At 41.6% G+C, this 21,926-nt stretch overlaps 1 protein-coding gene across 2 annotated transcripts in view; it reads left to right on the top strand.

Moving 5' to 3' along the window:
* The window catches only part of IL13RA2 (interleukin 13 receptor subunit alpha 2), a 75,214-nt gene extending 57,511 nt beyond the window's left edge, over positions 1–17,703 (top strand). For both annotated transcript variants that reach the window (XM_040323665.1, XM_040323664.1), the window contains 6 exons: positions 1,842–1,956; positions 4,766–4,950; positions 5,486–5,631; positions 7,851–7,998; positions 14,536–14,653; positions 17,103–17,703. In XM_040323665.1, the coding sequence (XP_040179599.1) occupies positions 1,842–1,956; positions 4,766–4,950; positions 5,486–5,631; positions 7,851–7,998; positions 14,536–14,653; positions 17,103–17,151 (761 nt within the window). In that variant the 3' untranslated portion in view covers positions 17,152–17,703. The remainder of the gene's footprint in view (positions 1–1,841; positions 1,957–4,765; positions 4,951–5,485; positions 5,632–7,850; positions 7,999–14,535; positions 14,654–17,102) is intronic.
* The last annotated feature ends 4,223 nt before the right edge of the window (positions 17,704–21,926 follow it).

Genomic DNA, 21,926 nt, shown 5'->3' with positions numbered 1-21,926 from the left:
GTGAACTGTCATCCTCTAGTCATATACTGTATAATAGTATCGCCAATAAAAACAAATATTAATTTTCACAAAGTCTGCTGCCTCCATTTTTATGATGGCAATTTGCATATACTCCAGAATGTTATGAAGAGTGATCAGATGAATTGCAATTAATTGCAAAGTCCTTCTTTGCCATGAAAATGAACTTAATCCCATAAAAACACATTTCCACTGCGTTTGTGAAGCAGGCTTCAGGGCACCCAAGAAAGTCCAGCAAGTGCCAGGACCGTCTCTTATAGTCGATTCAGCTGCGGACTCAGGGCACCACCAGTGCAGAGCTTGCTCAGGAATGGCAGCAGGCAGGTGTATGTGCATCTGCACGCACAGTGAGGTGAAGAGATTTGGAGGATGGCCTGGTGTCAAGAAGGGCAGCAAAGCAGACACTTTTCTCCAGGAAAAACATCAGGGACAGACTGATATCAGTAAAAGTTAGAGAGTCTACAAAATAGGGGATAGATTTATTATTTATTCTTTTACTAGTAAAAGTGGCGATCTGCGATTTTTTTAGCAGGACTTCAACATTGCGGCGGACAGATCGGACACTTTGGACACATTTTTGGGACCATTGACATCTATACATTGATAAGTGCTATAAAATGCATTGATTACTGTGTAAATGTCACTGGCAGGGAGGGGGTTAACACTAGGGGTGATCAAGGGGTTAAATGTGTTCCCTGGGAGGTATTTCTAACTGTGGGGGGATGGGACTAACTGGAGGAGGACAAAGATCGCTGTTTCTAATCACTAGGAACAGCAGATCTATCTCTCCTCCGCTGTTAGAATGGGTATCTGTCTGTTTACATTGACAGAAGCCCATTCTGGGACTCTGTAAATGGGATCGTGGGTGGCATCGGCTCTGACATCGCGCCGCGGGCGCCCTCTAGAACTCTCACATCTGTCACCAAAACAAAAGGTGACGAACTCTTCCAATGGGACCACCTGTTCTGTTGACATCTGTCCTAAAGGGAAATACCTCTCACTTTGTAGAGATTTCCTCTCATATCCTGTGGTGTCTTAGGGACAGAAAGTAATAGGACACAAACTGTAAAAGTAAATCTGTAGGGGTTTAAGCCCATCCCTTCTCTATCCAAAACAAAAAAAGAAAAATAGTTTTGTCTCTGCATACACTTAAATTACATTTTAAAGCTCCAAATGTTCTATTAACCCCTGCAGCACCAGAAGATTATGGCAGTGAGGGGGTGGGGGCCATGGACAAAGGAGGATCTAACCTAATAAAAGTGACACATCCCACTGACTTTAGGTTATGTCCCTTGTAATGATTATTGTGTTTTTTGATTTTGTCTGTACTTAAGCTTTACCTGACAATTGTTTAATGTCAATCTTCAACAACTATTCTTTTAAAAAATCTTTAAAAAAATGTGTATGTCAGATATTTTTTTTGTCTGTCCCCCAAAGAAGATTTCCATTCACTTTATTCACTTCCTTACCCCAGTACTAGGGGGTCAGGAAGTAGAAAAAAAATCTCAATGGTGTAGAAACATCAAAAATAAGTAGAGTGAAAAAAAAAGGCTAGCACCTCTTTTAAGGTTTAATTTGCTTATGTGTTTTTGTGTCCCAGTGACACCCATCTACCGAGTTACTTGCTGTCACAGTGACAAAAAGTATTGGAAATCTCTGCAATGGGATCACAACCAGCAATTTTTAACCAGACAGATGTCCTATACATTCCTCACTCTATCCAATACTAGAAAAAAAGTTTTGTCTGAAATGTATTTTTAATTAAAGTTTGCACCTATACTTAAGACCATACAAATTGAGAGTCACCTTGTTAACCTTTGCAGGGGATCCTGAATCAAGCATTAAAGGCTTTTACTGCATCTATTACAATTTTGAAACATTGAGATGTGAGTGGAAAGCGGGAAAACTCAGCAATGGCAATTACGAGTTACAATACTGGTTTGTATTCTTTATTTACAGAACCTCACCTAAACGAACCTCACTGTATTTACTTTCACACGACTCGCTCCTTCTTGCAATTTTGGGTTTAATGTGTATGTGAAGCCAACATTTTTTTTAAGGATACCGTATTGAAGGGTTTAGACCCTTATCAATTTATTGACTGTCTGCATCAGACTGTGGAGATTTCCTTTTACTTCCTGTCCTGGAGACGCAACAGGAAATTTCTCCCAAAGGCTCCCTCTCAGGGAATATCTGAACAATTAATTCAGTCAGCTTAATCATTTAATTGACTATACATATAGGCCCAGATTTACGTAGCACTTACGCCGACGTATCTCGAGATACGCCGCGTAAGTGTAAATGTGCGCCATCGTATCTGTGCGCCGTGCCCACAGAACTAGAAATGCCTTAAAATAGGCTTCTTCCGACCGACGTAAGTTTCCTAAGTCGTTGTATCGTGGGCGCATATTTACGCTGGCCGCAAGGGGCGCTCCCATTGATTTATGCTTCAAATATGCAAATGAGTGAGATACGCCGATTCACGAACGTACTTGCGCCCGACGCAATAATATACGCGGTTTACGTAAGTCGAACGTCCTGCGTAAAGTTATGTCTCATAAAGCAGGTGTAAGTCAGCAGCATCAATGCAAATGGCTGCACCAGGGAACACAGCCGTAGTTATTTACGTCATTTACGTAGTACGTGAATAGGGCTGGGCGTAGGTTACGTTCACGTCGTAGGCAGTGATTCAACGTATCTTAGGTGTTCGATCTGACGTTATTCTGAGCATGTGCACTGGGATACGTCCATGGGTCGGCACATGCTCCGTTCATTATTCGTATCTTGATGGTGCTCGTCCCATCATTTACATGGGGTCACGCCTCATTAGCATGGCTCACGCCTACTGCCATTTACGACGAGTTACGCCGAGGGAACCCAGCGTAGATTTGGGGGCAAGTGCTTTGTGAATACTGTGCTCGCCGCTCCGCACTACGTTGGCGTAGCGTATATTCGATACGCTATGCCGGCATAACTATGCGCCAAGGTATGTGAATCCGGGCCTTACAATGTAAATAGAAAGTTTGGTCCCTCACACTCAAGTGAATCAATCTAATCTAAATAATAATGTGGAAAATTTCTGCCAGACCTAAAGTGTACACAGTGCACAAAAATCGGTAATAAATAAAAAAGTGATCAGCACAACTTTCTAATAGTAAAAAAATCACATGTATGTGCTAAACTGACTAATAAATAATGCAAATATCTACTGTGCAAAATGAGCAATAATCATACTGTGCAAAGTAAGCAATATATCAAACTGTGCAAAATAAACAAAATGTCAAAATGACTGTGCAAATAAGCAATAACAATTTTAAAATAACTCTGATAAGAAAAGTGCTGAAATAACGTCCACAATATCTTTTGTAAACAAATAAATAAATATATATATAATGTTTGGGGGTTCTAATTAGAGGGAAGGAGATGGCAGTGAAAAAACACATTAGAACTGCTGTTTTTTGCTACTTGTAATGTAATGTAACCTGTAATGCCAACGGCCACCACAAGATGGCCACTCCTAGATGCCTCAGCTTCCTTCTGTGAAGGCCGCAAAGCCGCGGCCTCAATTACCGGCCAGCCCGCGCTGGCCTCAGCTTCCTTCTGTGAAGGCCGCAAAGCCGTGGCTTCAATTACCGGCGGGCGTGGGCCCCGCGCCGGCCGGTAATTGAGGCCACGGCTTTGTGGCCTTCTGCAGCCCTAAGCTTCATCAGGCGCCAGGTCACAATTTCAGTAGAGATAGATTAGTGGAAAGCGAATTTCCAGTTGATTAATATGAATAAGAATAACTTTAATTTGTAAATCATAACTGGTTCTTGGCATATGCAGATATTTTCCAAAAAACAGAGTTTTTTAGTGACTATAGAAAAGCTGAGGTATCCCTGTCAGTTAACATGGTCTCCTCTCCTGTGGCCAAATGAGAACAAAACATTTTTTGATGGAGTTTTAAATGTCATATTTGGCCCAAATTAGCCAATTTTGGTTCTAGTTGTGTATAACCATATCTATGGAATGTTAAGTCTTCCCTGTAACTGATTTGGCCATCACTAATGGGGCCTACACATTATATGATAATCGAAAGGATAATTGCGTATTCAGAATAATCATAAGATTTTTATATAGTGTGTACACAAATCTCAAGAGTTAATTCAGACCTTCCAAAATAAAAATACTTAAGGAGCATACTGCAAAACATAAAGGCAAGCACAGGGCTGTATCCGGCCTCTGAGCCACAGTTTGGAGACTACTGGTCTAGAGCAGGGGTCTCCAAACTTTTCAAACAAAGGGCCAGTTTATTGTCCTTCAGACTTGAGGAGGGCCAGATTGTGGACAGCAGGGGCAGAAAATGTCACGGGCCTGGCATGAGTGAGAATAAATATGGCCTTAGGGTTGGTGGTCAATAGGAGTAGGAGTAGTGTCCCTATTAGTAGGAGGAATAGTATCCTATCATTGGTATCGAGGAAGAAATAGTGCCCCATTGTTGGTGTCAGTGGGAGGAAAAGTGCCCCAAGGACCGGAAAAAGGCTAGCAAAGGGCCACATCTGGCCCTCGGGCCGCAGTTTGGAGACTCCTGGTGTAGAGCATTATACATATCCTTGCTGGCACAGAAGGTTAATGTATTTACAAATATGGGCCCAGTAATCTTAAAGCCCAACTGTAGTCTTCTCAAAACCTGTAAAAACCAAGTCACCTTGATTCAAAAAGCAATTGCTAGGTGGATGGATGCAGTAAATATTCTTTCTTTTGAAAGGCAACAGGGGATGTCTGAGAAAGAGACCTGCGATCACTACTTGAAAACAAATGGAAAAAACACTGGATGTACATTTGGAAGACAGGAACTTCAGCTATTCTCCAATTTGTTTGTTTGTGTCACTGGATTCCCTGGCATGGATCCAATTAGACCTTCATACTTTACTTTCCAGCTTCAAAATATAGGTGAGACATCGGAATACCCTGATTGTTTCATTTTGAAATGGTATGCACTGCTATTGACCAATTTTAAAGAAGATCTATAAATCTTAAATTTGCCATGCTCGTTCCCACAACTGACCAGATTTTATATAGATAGTTTTAGTAAAGGCCTACCCAATATAGGACACTGCGATTTCTGAAACCCGTGTTTGCAAGGTTGTAATACTGTTCTTCCTATTTACTGTATATTAAAAGAAAAAAAAACAATCTCTAAATGTCATCTGACTATGTGCTGTAATAGAAAATACTGTTTATATGGTTACTAGGGATGAGCAGAGTGATTTCCACAAAACTGATTTGACTGTTTATCATTTGCAAAAATCTGGAAACTCTCAATTTATACTCACTGAGCCGTGTAGTTGAACATAGCTTGAACAAAAACCTGAGCTGTCAGATTTGGTTTCCTTAGCACAAATGTCCATAAGAATAGTTTACTTTTGGAACTAAAGCAAATGTAGTGTGGAATTTAAAAAAAATCACATTTTTATTAATGTAATAGGTAAACCTGGTCCTCCAGAAGATGTAAATATCAGCAAAAGTCAGGTTGATGAATTCACATTGGATTGGACACCACCCAATGGCAAAATTCCTTCACACTGTTTAGAATATGAAATTCAGTATAAAGACCAAACAGATACTTGGAAGGTTTGTATTCTGTACATTTATTCTTCCAACCTCTTTTCCATATTTAATTTCCTACATGTTCTGAAGATCCTTCTACTTTTTATCATATAGTTTATTACAGGTTTGTTAGAAATGTTTTTGTAATGTTTAGGAGTCTAATAAAATCAAACATTTTTTTTGTTTGCAAACATTCTGTATTTGTTGAGTCCTGCCTGGGGTATGTGCCTTCACTTTTTGCCCTAGCCCATTGTCAATTGTACAAGTGTCCTCACAGAAAGTTTTTCCCTCACCTCCTGTTCATGTGATAACATAAATATCAATGATGGCAACACGGATAGTAATAAAAATCTGTTAACTATTGCCATTACCTGTTTCATGCAAAACAAAAAAAAAAAAAACTATTGTAAAAAGAGAAGTGTCAGCTCCTAGATAACCTCAGCATTGATCTGAGCTGCAGCTGTTCCCCACTGGCACTACATTGAGAACTAAGTGATCAAAGACTACTGATCGCTCAGTTTGTAGGTTTGCTCTGAGGACAGAGTGGTGGCTGTCAGTCACCAGCTGTGTGCTCTGCCCCTCCAGCACTCACTCAAGTCCCAGACTGTGCAGGGGGCAGGAGTAGATGGCTCAGGCTCTCAACGGCACACTGAGAAGCTTAGCCAGTTGCAGCTCAAAAATCTGGGCAGATCCCAGCATTATTGTCAGGATCCCTACCCAGCCTGAACCATATCTGTGATGTCAGCCGACAGCAGACTTTAGCCCGCTGTTGGCTGAATCTGGAATCACAGGCGTTCAGAGCTAAGTGCACTCCTGTCACTCACTTTAGATGCATGGCCAAATAAGGTTTGGCTATACTTATTTTTTCATTATACAGAATGTACTTTACTAAACCCTGACTTATACAGAATGGATTAGGATCAGTTGCTGTGAGCCCTGCTGTTCACCATTGACAAGTGGTTCCTTGAAGTAGCAGCTTCCATCACTGACATCTGCATGCAAATGACAGATGTGCATCTTCTGATTCATTCAGAAAACATCTGCATGCAAATGACAGATGTGCATCTTCTGATTCATCCAGAAAATGTACTTAATGGGGGTAAAGATTGGGGTAAGGATGGGGTAGAATTGTAAGGGCCCATTCACACTTATTTAGTCCTATGCACTGCATTTTTGTGCGTTGTGTCACACCATAACATGCAATGTGTTAAACTAGCCTTTTCAATTGGAATGGGCTGCCAAAACACAGAAATGTTCCAAGAAATTTAAATTCAGTAGATAGTGTATTGCCATGGGTTGTGCTGCACTACAATGCAGGTGATGTGTCTTTGCTTTGCCTTAATGCTAACACACTTAACATGCATTGCTTTGTGGTAAAGTATGTGTTACCACAACACACCACAGTTTAAAGGTGTGCTTTGGCCCTAAAGGATAAGTTACCTTATTTTGAACATTGGCATCTTCACCTTGGGTGCTTGAGTATCTTGTTTCAGCACTGGCCATACAGACCCCAGATGCAGATGTTATTTTCCATGACTTTTCCCTGAAAGTACAGTTTAAAGTAAAACCTCTTTCTGAAAATGATCAGCACTCAGCACTTTTGAATTGTTAGGGCTTGTTTACACTTACTTCAAAACATGGCTACAGACACCGTTCTCTGATTGCTAGTCAAAGCTCTATCACTAAACAAAATGGTTAGCTTACAGTCCTGTTTAAACCTTGCGTTTGCTTTAAAAATAATTCACCATGTCGCTTTAGTGGTGCTTCAAAGCATCTTCAAAGCCTCCTTGAGAGGCTTTTAAATACAGCTTTAGCTTTGCTTTGTTTTGGAGGTATTGCAGGTATAAAATATCAACACACACACACACACACACACACACACACTGCATCTGTCAAGCTTTATTAAAGCTTTAAACAAGCACCACTGAAGCATCATAGAAGTGTCTCAGAACCTTTAAAAAGTAGTCGCTTTCATGTGTGTTGAAGTCGAAGCAAGTGTAAAGGAGCCCTATCAGCCATTGTTTCCAGAACTCGTAAAACTATACACAACTTTAAAATGTTGCTTGGCTTTGACCTGACCTCTAAAGTCCTTTTTTATTTATACACTTTTTACAAGGGTTCTAACTGGTTACAATTTTGCAAATATTCATTGAGTCCTGTTCTGACTGTGAATAAACCAGAAGACCTTTAAATTGTTTTTAATACTTTAATTTCAATTTATTTGATCTTCTTCCTTCTTCTAGACAATTGCAGAACAAAGAGAGTCCTTTCATAGCTTTAACATGTCTGGGCCATTGCCTGGATTCTGTGTCCGTATCCGTGGAAAAACAAACAGATACTGTGCAGATGATGGATATTGGAGTGATTGGAGCTCCGAAAGCTGTTGGGAAGGTAATGTGTAAACTGTAATTACATTGTCAGAAGAAAATGGAGAAGACAATGCAGGTTGAATACATGCAAAAAGAATATCATTAATGGTTTCCCCCTCTACTTCTGTTTGGAACGCATCAAATAGACAGGAAGTTAGAAGAAGTATTTCAAATGGGATTTCCAAGCAAATGTAGATAAGTGCATTCCATAAAGCATACATACCTCCTAAAAGAGTAGATACTATAAAGACATAAATAGATGGTGTGGTTGTTAGTAGAGCAATGCAAAGCGAGGTATGTCACCTGAATAATAACATAATTCCCATCAGGATTTACTGGAGTCACATAACAGAATGATGCAATGTTTCGGGGGGCTCAAGTGGACCTCTTCATCAGGAAAATAGTGACCATCACTCCTGAGACACCAAATAAATATCCTCTTTCTGTTATGTGAATACAGAAAATATTGTTTTATGGCAAATATGCCAGTGTGCTGGTGAGACATCTCACTTTATATTTCAAATAGGGACATACAACTGAAAAATAGTCTAATCCTTTTCTGTTCTATAAAACCCTAAATTAATAAAAGTTTTTCGCTGGAATTGGGCTTCAACACATTTTCTATTTTATGTTATTTTTATGACATGTCAACTAAGTACTAAAAACAGTGCTAGATCATAAAATGTTACCGTGAGAAGATCTTAGCTGGCTTATACTATTTAACATCATTGCTGGGAATTCAGTCAAATAAAATATTGCGCACAGCGGTGTGGAATTTCACACCACATGAAAACAGATTTAATCATCTGCCTCATAGACTAACCTGAAAAGGTTTTTGATCATGTTCCAATCTATCCTGGACAACAAGTTTTACTTTAAAGGAACGCGTACATCCACATTATGTAGAAGATACAGAGGTTCAGCACTACTAGCAATTTTTGGATATTACATAATTTCCCAAGGATTTTTTGTTCTGTTTACTATAGAGCAGGGCTCGAAATTTTTAAGTCCTGAGATACTAGCCAGGCCTCAAGAGTTACTCGCCACAAGTTGCCCCACCCAACCCCTACCCTGTCCCGGCCTAAACATGCCCTCATAAATGATCTCATGAAATGACACTTACATGTTTTATGCAGAATTAAGTTAAAAAAATAAATATTGTTGGAGCTGCGGTGGCTCAACGCGATTGGCACTACGCTGACAAGCCATTCACCTCTGCAGCTAGGGGTTCGGATCCCGGTCTCGGCTACATGTGAATTGAGTTTGGTGGTCTCAGCCCGGCTCCCGGTGGGTGTGCTATGCGCGGTAAGCCTGCGCTTACTACGCCCACTCCCCTCCCACAAAAACCACCACACTTACACGCACTCGAAATTGGGTTAACATGCACGCACTTTGACCACGCGGTCTCTAAAAAGAGAGGCGAAGGACTAACGGGGCTGGTTGAGCGGGCTAGATCCTCTCACTCCCTTATAGGGGGTCCCTCTGCCCCGTTGGGCTTCAAAGCGGAGCAGGTAGGGCGGGCTGTGTGGGAGGACCCCCTCACACACCCGCCATTGCCACCCGGGGCATGGAGAAAGGTGGCAGATTGCCTCTGGGGGAGGCCTGCCTACTCCCAACTCCTGCAGTCCGGCTCCTCTCTCGAGTACACGCACAAAATACACTTTAAGCCGCATGATCAGAGCACAGGGAATTTCACAGCTTTCATTTCAATTGCTGTGTTTTCCCACGTACCGTCACATACAGCCCCTCCTCTTTGTCCGGGCACTTTGCTACACTTTGCTACACGTCACCTGTCCCAGGATTGGACAGGTGATCTGTCTATGAAAAGTGCACGGACAAAGAGGAGGGACTGTAAGAGACGGTGTTCCGCCAGATAAGGTGACACTTCAGAATGTGTAATGGAAGTAACGTTTCGTCACCGCCATGTTGCTACACCCCACTCTCCTCCAAAGTAAGGATACACTGAGAAGGTGCAAGCAGACATCTTGTTACACCCACCAGAGTTTTTAATTTTACACTTTTTTACAGTAAACTGAGTTTATATAGTGAAATACAGTACTTAGAACTCCATCTGACTGTTTAGATGTTGAATTTCAAAAGCAGCGGCAAGCCTTCTGATCTCACAGGTTTGCTAATCGGACAGAAGTTTGCTGCTTTTAAAATTCAACATTTGCACAAAATTCTAAGTACTGTATTTCACTATATAATCTCAGTTTACTGTTACAAAAAAGTTTAAAATGCAAAACTCCAGTGGGAGTAACAAGATGTTCGCTTGTCCCCTTCTCAGTGTATCCTTATTGTGGAAGAGTGCGGGGTGTAGCAAGATGGCGGTAACGAAACGTCACTTACGTTACACATTTGGACGGGTCGCTTAATCAGACGGAACAACGGCATGTAGCGGGGGAATACACAGCAGTTGAAATGAAAGCTGTGAAGTTCCCTCGCGCCCTGATCATGCGGCCGCCGGCTGCTCTCCTCCCTCTTCTCGGATTGGAAAGGCTCCCACCTGCCAGTAGTGCTCACCCCCCTGCCAACAGGCAGCCCTTTCCCGGCACCCCTTAAATTCCACTCGCAAAATGCGAGTAGGCGAGTGGAATTTTTGAGGGCTGCTATAGAGTCATTAATGCTACCTTCCTTTTTGGTTTGCACAAATATCATAGCTTCCAGTGGCTTCTTATTTGGAGGGCCTGTCCTTCTTTTGAAACCAAATCCCTTTGCACATCAATGCTACTCATACTTTGATTAAATGTATGGATCTGCTTTTTTCAATACCCTTTACCAACTAAAAGTGGTATACTAAATTAGACCATTGATCCAACCTATAAAAGATTGCATTTTTTTTAAAGCCAGTATAAAGAAAAATTAAAGGGGTTGTAAAGGTTTGTGTTTGTTCACCTTAATGATGCGCGCGCAGGGGGGCGGGGGCGATTTATACAGTCAGCGTCTATGGACGTCGAGTGTATGACTCAGGACTGCACCCACAAGGTAACCCCCTCGGGAGAGCGCTTCTCCAAGGGTGTCAGCTAAAGCGGGGAAGAGCCGCGAGAGCCGCAGAGTGACCCCAGAAGAGGATGTTTGGGGCCACTCTGTGCAAAACGAGTTGCACAGTGGATGTAAGTATGACATGTTTGTTATTATTTTTTTTTAAAAGGAATTTTTAGTGTCACTTTAATGCTGAAACTATGTGCTTATGGATTCATTCATACATTTTTAAGGTTTCTTTTGCCTACCTACCTTGTGCCAAAAGTTGTTCCTCATACCTCAACCCAGCCATTGAGAGGTATTAAATACTTACTGGCAGGTAAAATTACTGTCTACCACAGAAAATTTTCAATTTAATGTTTTTTTTCAGCTTACTTCTCCATGTGTTTGGCTTAAGAGACCAGCCGCCCTGGCTGCTTAAGTAATCTCTCCCCAAAGCATGGCTCTATCCCAGCCCCTATCAGGGAGCACTGTATTAATCTGTGCACTGCAAGCCTGTTTGGCTTCTGTGTGTTCCTTGCTGTGCATTCTACGTCTCATTCTAGTTACCTATCTTGGCTTGTTCTTGACTGTCTTCGTCTGCTTCCTATCCCGACTCTTTTGTGTCCTTTGACTATCTGCTTGTTGCCCCAATCTTTGGCTATCTCCTGAACTATCCTTTGTTGTCACAGTCTGCTGCTTCCTCTTTTCCTTCCTGTAGTCTACTGTGAGCATGAGCTGGGAGGACCTGGGGGTCACGACCTGGAGCCAGACTGCAGCTAAATCCATCCCCACCACCCAGTGGCTCTTAGATTCTGCATCCTGGGAAATCTCATGCTCTAGCTCCCAGTGTGATCTGTCTTGGTGCTCCAAAATACCTGCTCTCCTGAATCACCCAGAGTTCCATCCGCAGCAGTCAGTTGTAGGGTCCACTACTCTGCGGTGCACTCCTGACCTCAACGGGGTGCAGCTGTCACCTGGACACCTGACAGTTTGATCAGCCATGGACCCTGATGTCCCGCTATCTGCAGATGTTCCGTTGCAGGGCATAGTCCGCAAACTTGAGACTCAGGAATCGAATTAGGCTCAAGTGATGCGATTTCTCCAGGATCTGGCTTCCTGCTTCGAGCAGCTTCAGGCCTCCTTGTCAGCAATATCAATTACAATTGGCGGCTGTACCTATCCCAGTCGCAGTCACAGCCACACATTCACTACAACTGCCATATCTGTCCCGTTTCTCTGGGACTCCAAGGCCTGCAGGTGGTTCCTCAGCCAATGCACCATTCACTTTGAACTCCAGCCTCAAAACTTCCTGTCTGGTCGGGCAAAAGGTAGCCTTTATTATTTCCTTACTCTCCAGGGAAGATTTAGCCTGGGCTGCTCCCCTGTGGGAGAAGAACGATCCCCTGTGGTTTCCAGCCTGTCCGACTTCTTGAAGCTCTTTCGGAACAGCTTTAAAGAACCGACTGGAATTTCTTCAGCGGCCAGTGCCCTTTTATGTCTTCACCAAGAATCTTCTTCAGTGGGACAATATGCTCTTCAGTTTCGTATCCTCAAAGATGAGTTGAGCTGGAACAAAAAGGCCCTAGTTGCAACCTTTTTACATGGCCTTTCCTATCGAGTGAAAGATGAATTAGCAGTAGGAGCCATCCCCACTGGTCTGGACAATGTAATTTCCTTGTGTAACCAGATCGATATTCATTTTCAGTCCCTAGATAAAAGATGCTAGCACTCCCTGGTCCCTAGCCAGTCTGACCTGCCATCCCTTCATCCCATGGAGCATCTGCTGTCTGCTAAGGAACCTATGCAGCTGGATCGGACCAGGCTAACCCCAGAAGAATGTGTTAGGCGGCAGCACAGAACTCTGGGCTTGTGTCTCTATTGTGGGGGCAAGGGTCATTTTCGTGACTCCTGCTCGCTTCATCCGAGGAACGCTTGGATCTAATACATCTGGAAGGTGGAGTATTGGACCCAGAAACATCACCTTCTTTCCTGTGTTCATTCATGTAGGCGCTGCCCCTTAATCAATGTTTGCATACCTGGATTTCGGGCTGCTTGCAATTTTATGGACTGGAGAACTGCTTCTTCCATGAAGCTTACCCTTTCGCCCCTCACTACACCACTGGTAGTCTCGGCAATTGATGGCACTGTTTTCCCAGGGGGCCCTATCTGCTTCCAGACTCTCTGTATTAAGATGTCTGTAGGGATACTCCACCAGGAGTGTATATTCTTCCTTATTCTACCCAAGGCCTCAACCCCCATTGAATTGGGCTATCCTTGGCTACAACTCCACATGTGGACTGGGCTTCTGGGCAGATCCTGGCTTGGGGTTCATGTTTCTCGTCCTGCCTTCTCAAGGTGGCCCCCAAGGTGAGACTTCCGGTTGCTACCACATCTGTATCTTCTGTTCTTACCGCTGCATACAGTAATTTTTGGGATGTGTTCTGCAAGAAATCAGCTGAGGTGCTTCCTCCTCACAGGTCCTTTGACTGTGCTATTGACCTTGTTCCCAAAGCAACTCTGAAACAAGGGTCGTATCTACCCTCTGTCCATCCCAGAGACCCAGGCCATGTCAGAGTATGTCATCGAGAATCTAGAGAGAGGTTTCATCTGGAAATCCTCATCACCTGCAGGAGCAGGGTTCTTTTTCGTTTTCGTAGTTTATTGGCGTCTTGGCTTTTTTTTTTAAAAGCCCAAAACTGCATTCTATGTTAGCATATGTGTTAGCAAAACGCTAAAAAAAGCAAAACCCAGATAAACACTAATAAACGCTCAAAAACCCAGCTCGCCAGTGTTTTCCGCGTTTTTTTATCCATTGAAAAAAAAAACTAAGGAACGCTACACTGAAAAATGCTAATAAACACTATTGCAAAAACGCTAAAAAACATTGAAAGGTTCCCTGCAAAGCTGCTGCTGTTTTTTATAGTTTTTTTTAGCTTCCGGTGTGCATGGAGCCTTATACTGAGACAGGTCGGCTCTCCTGTGGAATACTGATTTGGGTTATTTTCACCAAGGAAATGTAGCAGAATACATTTTGACCTAAATTTATGAAGAAAGATTATTTATTTGCAACATTGTATAATAGAAACAAAGAAAAATATGTTTTTTCAAAATTGTTGTGTTTTTGTTAATTTAGCAAAAAATAAATACCACCAAAAGAAAGCTCTATTTGTATGAAAAAATAAAATAAAAAATAAATTCATATGTGTACAGAATTCCATGACCATGCAATTGCCATTTAAATTGTGACAGCGATGAGCGTTGAAAATTGGCCTGGGCAAGAAGGGGGTAAAAGTGTGTTGAAGTGGAGAAACAGACATACTCATAAAAACTAGAAAAAGCAGCGCTGCTTTCTATGAAACCATTTAGATGATTGGTTCCAATTTCTCTGCATCCCTTTCACTTTAGTTTGCACTAGACTTCACAAACCATCCCCTGAACAAGCTATCCCTGCAGAAAAGCCTTGATCTGTTTGCAGAGTAAGATCCTTTAAATATTTGTAGAATACCCATGCTATAATAACATACTGTAGATAGAGTTTGCTTTAGGTAGACTTTTGCCATGATAAATACATAATGAAATCTTTTCCTTATTTTAGAGTCATCGCCACTACCTGAGATACCTAACATGAAATGGGTCTACTGCATTGGTGTTTTTGCTGCAGTTCTATTGGGTTTCTTTGTGATTGCAGTGCTTTATGTAGTCAGGAAGAAAAGGTAAGTGTCCACAAATAAAATATTTATTAGATGTAATGATGTAATATTGTTTCTGTTGGAACTTAATGGTATTACTATAGTTTAAAGTAGGCAGGATCCCCCATAACTGCATGAAATTTGATTTTCTAAAATGTTGTGTATCAAGCACAATTTATTTTTCATCCCAATGCTGCTGGTTTCCTGCAGCCTCTTTTAGCTCTTTTTTTGTCTGCATGCACTCGCATAGCATCGGCTGCACATCTGTGCCCTGGACCAGCTTCCTGATAGAGACAACAATGGACCTTCCCTAGATCCATCAATGATTTATGTGACAGGGGGACAACACAGGAGCACAACTGGGCTACAATTGTCCCCCTACCACAGGAAATGCCTGGTCTTAAATCTCAAATGCTTAGCAATTATGCAGACAATGTCCTGTTTTTCCTTTTATATTTTGAAACCTCATTAAATACAGTGATACAAATGGTTGGGGAGTTTGGACGATTTTCTGGCCTGGTTATCAATTGGGAGAAGTCGGCCTTGTTGCCGGTTGACCCACTTGGTAACCAATTGACCAATTTCTGGCCTGGTTATCAATTCTCCCAATTGATAACCAGGCCTGAAAATCGTCCAAACTCCCCAACCATTTGTATCACTGTATTTAGAGAGGTTTCAACATCTCCAAGGAAAAACACTCTAGCTGGAACTCCCCACGTAAAAATAGTTGCAAACTTGAAATATCTGGGTGTTTGGATTACGAGCGATATAAATCAGTACATTAATAATATTACTTAAATTAAAGCAAAAGGGAGATATCTGGAACCGACTCCCTTTATCTGTAGCAGGGCATTGCAAATTAATAAAGATGATATAGTTACCGCAGATACTATACCTGTTCCACAATTCCCCGGTTTGGATAGGTCAAAAGTGGTTTAAAAGAATAGAATCCCTTTTTATGGAATTAATTTGGAAGAAGGGCCAATCTAGAATTAGCTTGAAAACTATGCAATTACTGATTAAAGAAGGGTGCATGGCGGTTCTGCAACCAAGATCATATTTTTTGGCATCCCAGCTGCAACATCTAGTGGGCTGTGGAGCCCTAAGAGGTGGGAACTCCAGCCGCAGAATGATGCTAACGGGAGCCCCACATAGTATTTTAGTGGAGGCAGACTCATTTATCCATAGATTCCCAAAGAAAAGTGTAGTACTAAATAAATATGAGGAGGATACCGAAATGGATATCATAATTAGTATTACAAAATTAGTGATTAACACCATGCTAGAAAATAATGACTGAACAAACTAAAGTGCCAATCACATATGAAAGTCCAATAAATTCAGTGACTGAAGAAATTGATAGAGGATCCACCACCAAATGTCTGAAGGCTCACCGGAGAGATTGAACCCAGATGAGCATATACCCACTAGGTCAAACAAGCTTGTTAGCAAGGCGACAGGAGATTTTATTCCCATGGTGTGGAAGTGCCTGAAGTTATTTAGATATTGGGTGGAGATAATAGATAGGATACATTAAATCTTCAGGACCACATTAGAACCAGCGGCCAAGACATGCCTGCTAGGGAGTATGGAGGAATGTAGAGTCCCGGCCAGTACTACTGAAGTAGTGCTGTGATGCCTATTTTAGGCGAGGAAATTAATCACACAGAAATGGCAGGCACAGACCCCCCCAACGGTGAGAAATTGGGTTGAGACCATTAACTCAACAGTTTGGAGTGAGAGACTGACATACATTAGGCGTGGTAATTACGGAACGTTTGTGAGGATGTGGAGGCCTTGGTTGGATGAGATGGGGTATCGCCTATGAGGGGATGGTGGTGAGCGGATAAGAGTTTCTTCCCCGCCATCCCTAATGGGACATTGGATTCCTTTCTTTTCATTGTCATTCGCCCCTTGGGGCCCTTTCACACGGGTAGACCGTTCAGTTCCACCTGTCAGTTTGTTAGGTGGACCTGAACGGGCGCTCCGTGCTCCTCTATTGAGCCACAGATGTCAGCCGTGACATGCCCGCTGACATCTGACCCGCTCCGATCCACCAAAGTGTGATGGAGGAAAACCTTACTTTTCCATCCATCTGGCGAATTGGATTGGATGACAAAGGACTAGAAGGAGTGATCCCCGCTGAGCTAAAGTGGAGCCCGCACACGGACAGCCCCGTGTGAAAGGGGCCTAAGAGTGTTTTTCCTCTTATTTCCCCGCTGAGGCTTTACAACTAATGGAAGTATATATATATGTAATTAATGATTGGGTGGTGTGGGGAAGGGAAGGTAAAGTAATAATTGTTTTATGTACTGTAAGACATCATATAACGTTTCACAGTGGTGTATTTTTCTTTGCTACTTGAGAAACAATAAAGTATTTTAAATAATAAAAAAAAACACATGCTATCCTATTGTTTGCTTACAGTAGAATTATTACCATCCTAAAATTAAGCTCTTATTTGTTTTTACAGGCACTGGTCAGAGAAGTTACAGCACAAAGCTAAAGAAATTGTTTACTGATCGTTCCAATGCTATGAACAGAATTATGGGTGATGCATCATACAATACAATAAAGGTCATCAGACAGCAGCAAGATGAACGTTAACGCATAGCTTCCATGTTACACTGGACTTACCATGTTATAGCACTTTACAATGAAGAGCATTTAAAAAGCTACCTAATTACAATTTCTTATGCTAGCTGAAATTTCCAAAATGGCCACATTTCAGACTGTTTAAATCTTTTTTGTTCCTATCTTTTTAATAAAAAATCAAAAAAAAATCCTAAATCAAGCCTTCTAGTTGTGCCCCTTAAAGGGGAATTTTTAATTTAAGCCTGGTTGGGACCCTTCCTTGTAATAACACAGAGATATCCCACCTCCAGCAATCCACAATTTGGAGCGAAAAATACGGAAGCATTACAGTATCTAAAAAATATATTTTTTTCATTGTAACTGTTAATATTTAATAGTTATTCCTATGTATTTTATATGTCTATTTTTTAAAATGATGTAAAACGAAACTGTCTGTAAATGGATGATTTATCTATTTATAAATAAAACAATTTAAACTATAATGTTGTAATCCATACAAAGCACGTCTGATGTCTGGAGTTTGCTTTAAAATTGTTAGTAAAAAAATGAGCTTTTATTTCTAGTAGAAATAGTTTATTTGGAGGCACTAACTCCCACACTGCTTTTTAAGGAAAACTGCCAGGGGGAAAAAACTGCTACCTGCGCACACCAGCAGCAGTTATGGCTGAATGCTGGGCCAGATAGATGCTTCATGATAATGCAGATGCTTGCCTGTCTCTTGTGTGTTTAAAGTAATAAGCAAATGAGAGTGTGTATAGGATGGAAGGTAACCGTAAGTTTTGATACTCCCTAGAAATGTTGGAGCTTTGGCAATCATAACAGCATGGGGTTTGCCCATACCTGCAGGCTGAAGCCTCGTACACACGACCGAGAAACTCAACGGGCGAAACACAAAGTTTTGCTCGTCGAGTTCCTTGTTAGGCTGTGGAGGATCTCGGCAAGCCAAATTTCTCCTTCCCGTTGAGAAAAAGAAGACATGCTCTCTTTTTGGCTCCACGAGATCCTCGACAGTTTCCTCGTCGAAAAGTGTACACACGACCGGTTTCCTCTGCGAAAAAAAAATCCCAGCAAGTTTCTTGCTGGTTTTTGCCGAGAAACTCGGTCTTGTGTACAAGGCCTAACAAAAGGTTGCTGCAGATAGTTCAGGCACTTTTATATGCCTGTAATTTATCCCTGCAGCTGTTCTTTTTTTATTTATTTACAGAGACTCTTTAAAGCAAGGGTCCTCCAGCTGTTGCGAAACTACAAGTCCCATGAGGCGTTGCAAGGCTGACAGTTACAAGCATGACTCCCACAGGCAGGGGCATAATGGGACTTGTAGTTTTGCAAACAGCTGGAGGGCAGCCAGTTTGAGACCCCTGCTTTAACCACTTCAGCCCCGGACCATATTGCTGCTCAATGACCGGGCCCCTTTTTGCGATTCGGCACTGCGTCGCTTTAACTGTCAATTGTACGTGCGACGTGGCTCCCAAACAAAATTGGTGTCCTTTTTTCCCCACAAATAGAGCTTTTTTTTGTGGTATTTGATCACCTCTGCGGTTTTTAGTTTTTGCGCTATAAACAAAAATAGAGCGACAATTTTGAAAAAAAATGAACATTTTTTGCTGTAATAAATATCCCCAAAAATATATAAAAAAAAGTTTTTTTTCCTCAGTTTAGGCCGATAAGTATTCTTCTACATATTTTTCGTAAAAAAAACGTATCAAGCGTTTGTTGATTGGTTTGCGCAAAAGTTATAGCGTCTATAAAATAGGGCATAGTTTTATGCCATTTTTAATAATATTTGTTTTTTACTAGTAATGGCGGCGATCAGCGATTTTTATCAGTACTGCGACCTCATGGCGAACACTTCGGACACTTTTGACACATTTTTGGGACCATTGGCATTTTTATAGCGATCAGTGCTATAAAAATGCATTGATTACTATAAAAATGCCACTGCCAGGGAAGGGGTTAACACTAGGGGGTGAGGAAGGGGTTAAGTATGTTCCCTGGGTGTGTTCTAACTGAAAAGGGGGTGGACTGACTTGGGGAAATGACTGGTCGCTGTTCATACATTGTATGAACAGACAATCAGGCATTTCTCCCCCTGACAGGACCGGGAGCTGTGTGTTAACACACACAGCTCCCGGTTCTCGCTCTGTAACGAGCGATCGCGGGTGCCCAGCGGTGATCGCGTCCGCCGGGCACGTGCGTGAAGACCAGGGGCGAGCGGGGGGCGCGCGCCTCCGGCGGCGCGCACGCGCCCCTATTGGCTGATTCGCAAGATGACGTAATATTACGTGATCTCGCGCAGCCGAGCCGACCTGCTGCCGTAAAACTGTTTTACGGCAGCTGGTCGGCAAGCGGTTAAAGAAAACCTGTTGCTGATTTACTAAAGGCAAATAAGCTGTTTGCTTTACAATGAAACTTTTCTTTTGTTTAGTGAATGAGACTTTGCTAACTTCCGTCATCCAATTGCCAACAAAAACATTTTTTTTACATTGTTCTTGCACATAATTGGGTATGCGTTACAAACCGAATTTTCAACATATTAACTAAGCTAAGTTAAAATTCCCTTGTAAAGTGAAACTTCATCATGTGAAATTAACATGCTCTATTTTTTTTAGTAAAATTACCAAACATGTAACCCCACTAGTCTTTGCAAGGGGGCCCCCAAAAAAAACCACTTTTTATTTAAGATGTTTTATTTATTTTATTTATTTAAGATGCTTTAACTCCCCTTTGCTTATGTCTCTTTTGCAACCAATGGCAATACCCAGCATTTACGCGTATGGGGGAGAATCTTACCTCCTCTCCTTTGACATTGCTTGGGTCTAACAGCCAATTGTTAGCCCCATGTACTGATTTATGACCAAAGAAAGCACACCATATAGTGAACTTGGTATTGAGTTATTCGTAAAAGACAAGTGTGGGAGAAATGCTTTGACAGCATCTATGGGTAATGTGACGTTAGTAAATATAGATGTAGGCTTTGAAGGGCCACTGATAAGGCTCCTCCAAGCTCGTAATGATGCTACAAAAGTGTCTGGAAGAGAATCTAGGGGTACCGGAGACCAGGTATCTGCCAATAAAAGCGATCCCAAACTAGAGACTGGCGACATAGAGGTCTTTATATTCACCCAGAGATTATCCAACATGGGGGTGAAAAAATGTTTCATTTGATCTAGCAGAACAGCTATATAGTTGTCATTAATATCGACTAGGCCTATTCCTTTCATTGACCTATGTTTCATGATTTGGGAATTGTTACGGAAATATTTATATCGCACTTAAAAATTTAAAATTAGCGATTAAAACCTTTTTGTCTATATAAAAATTAAATCAAAGAACAGCGGTGTGAAAATGAGAAACGAATAATATTCATTTACATAGAAAAGGAACTTGTATTAATCCAATATTCGTGACTATAACATAACAAATACCACCTTTAAAACCAAGATGATACCCATGTTACACAATAATACAAATAGGAATATGGCTATAATGGACACATCAGTAAATACTGACAAGTTGTAGTTAAATGAATCTATGTGGAAAGCAAAGGAGAAGTGAGATTAATCTTAGGCCAAATCTTAAAATATTAGGGTGAGAGAGGGAGAGAGAGAGAGAGGGGGAGAGAGATAGAGATATTACGTCACCATGTGGGTCAGGTCACCATCTCCAGGGAAGAGCCCTCTCAAAGCTTTCTGTCTGACCTTTATGCTCCCCTGCCCTCCTCTACCCCCCCTCTCCAGGATTCAAAATCCTTAGGATGCTATTGGTGTAAAATTGCCTTACAACTGGATTAGTTTAATCTCAAGCCTAGATATTCATTGTTTCTGAGTTCCATCAGAATCTGATTGGTCGCATCTCAAGCTTCTTTCTAGCATGGCCAAATCTAAAAAACTCTCAGTCTATGGTATGTCAAACGATCCTTTGATGCGTAGTTTGACCATTTGCTACATTAGCATGCTAAGGGCCCATGCTGTGATGGAGCCTTTCAGTCTGTCCGAGCTTCTCTTCAAGACAAAAGGATGATTTAACTAATTTAATTAACACCTGACACCTTTTACTGGTTCCCAAGACAGGAGATGAATACAGTATAAGCAGGGCCCTGTCTTCATAGACCAAATATAACCAGTCCAGTAAGACATGTACATCCATCTTTTCAATGGTTCCCCTGGTATAAATATGAATTTCAACATTTCTATCACAGAATAGGAGCACCTGGCTCTCTTTCGTTTCCAAAGGTACCGCTTGAAGGTGGACATGAAGGTAGCCAGGAGGGATGGCTGGAGGGGAATAGGGAGGGCTCCGAAATAATATAACTTTTATGGAAGTATAAGAATTTTCAAAGTGGCCAATCTGCCTGACCAGGACAGTTCAAAGCTAAAAAGATGTTGTAATTCTGTAGTAATTTTATCTATCAGGGGTTTAAAGTTGGATTCAGCTATATTGGCACAGATGGGGGTTAAAGTAATACCTAGATAGGATATCCCAGACGCTGCCCAGGTATAAGGGAAAGAGTAACAGAAAAAAGTGCTGTACTAAAAAATACCCCTTTGTGTTTTTTACACATATATACACACACTAGACTATGTAGAAAACCACATGAGAAATACTATAATGACACCACTAACTCAAATAACTGTAACTCTGTGCTCAATTATAGTGCAGCATGTGAACTATTAATTAATTTGTTTCTCTACTTATCCATATA

Source organism: Rana temporaria, chromosome 9 (genome assembly GCF_905171775.1).
Source record: "Rana temporaria chromosome 9, aRanTem1.1, whole genome shotgun sequence".
In the NCBI taxonomy this organism is placed as follows: Eukaryota; Metazoa; Chordata; class Amphibia; order Anura; family Ranidae; genus Rana; species Rana temporaria.
This window is presented reverse-complemented; position numbering and strand designations above follow the sequence as displayed.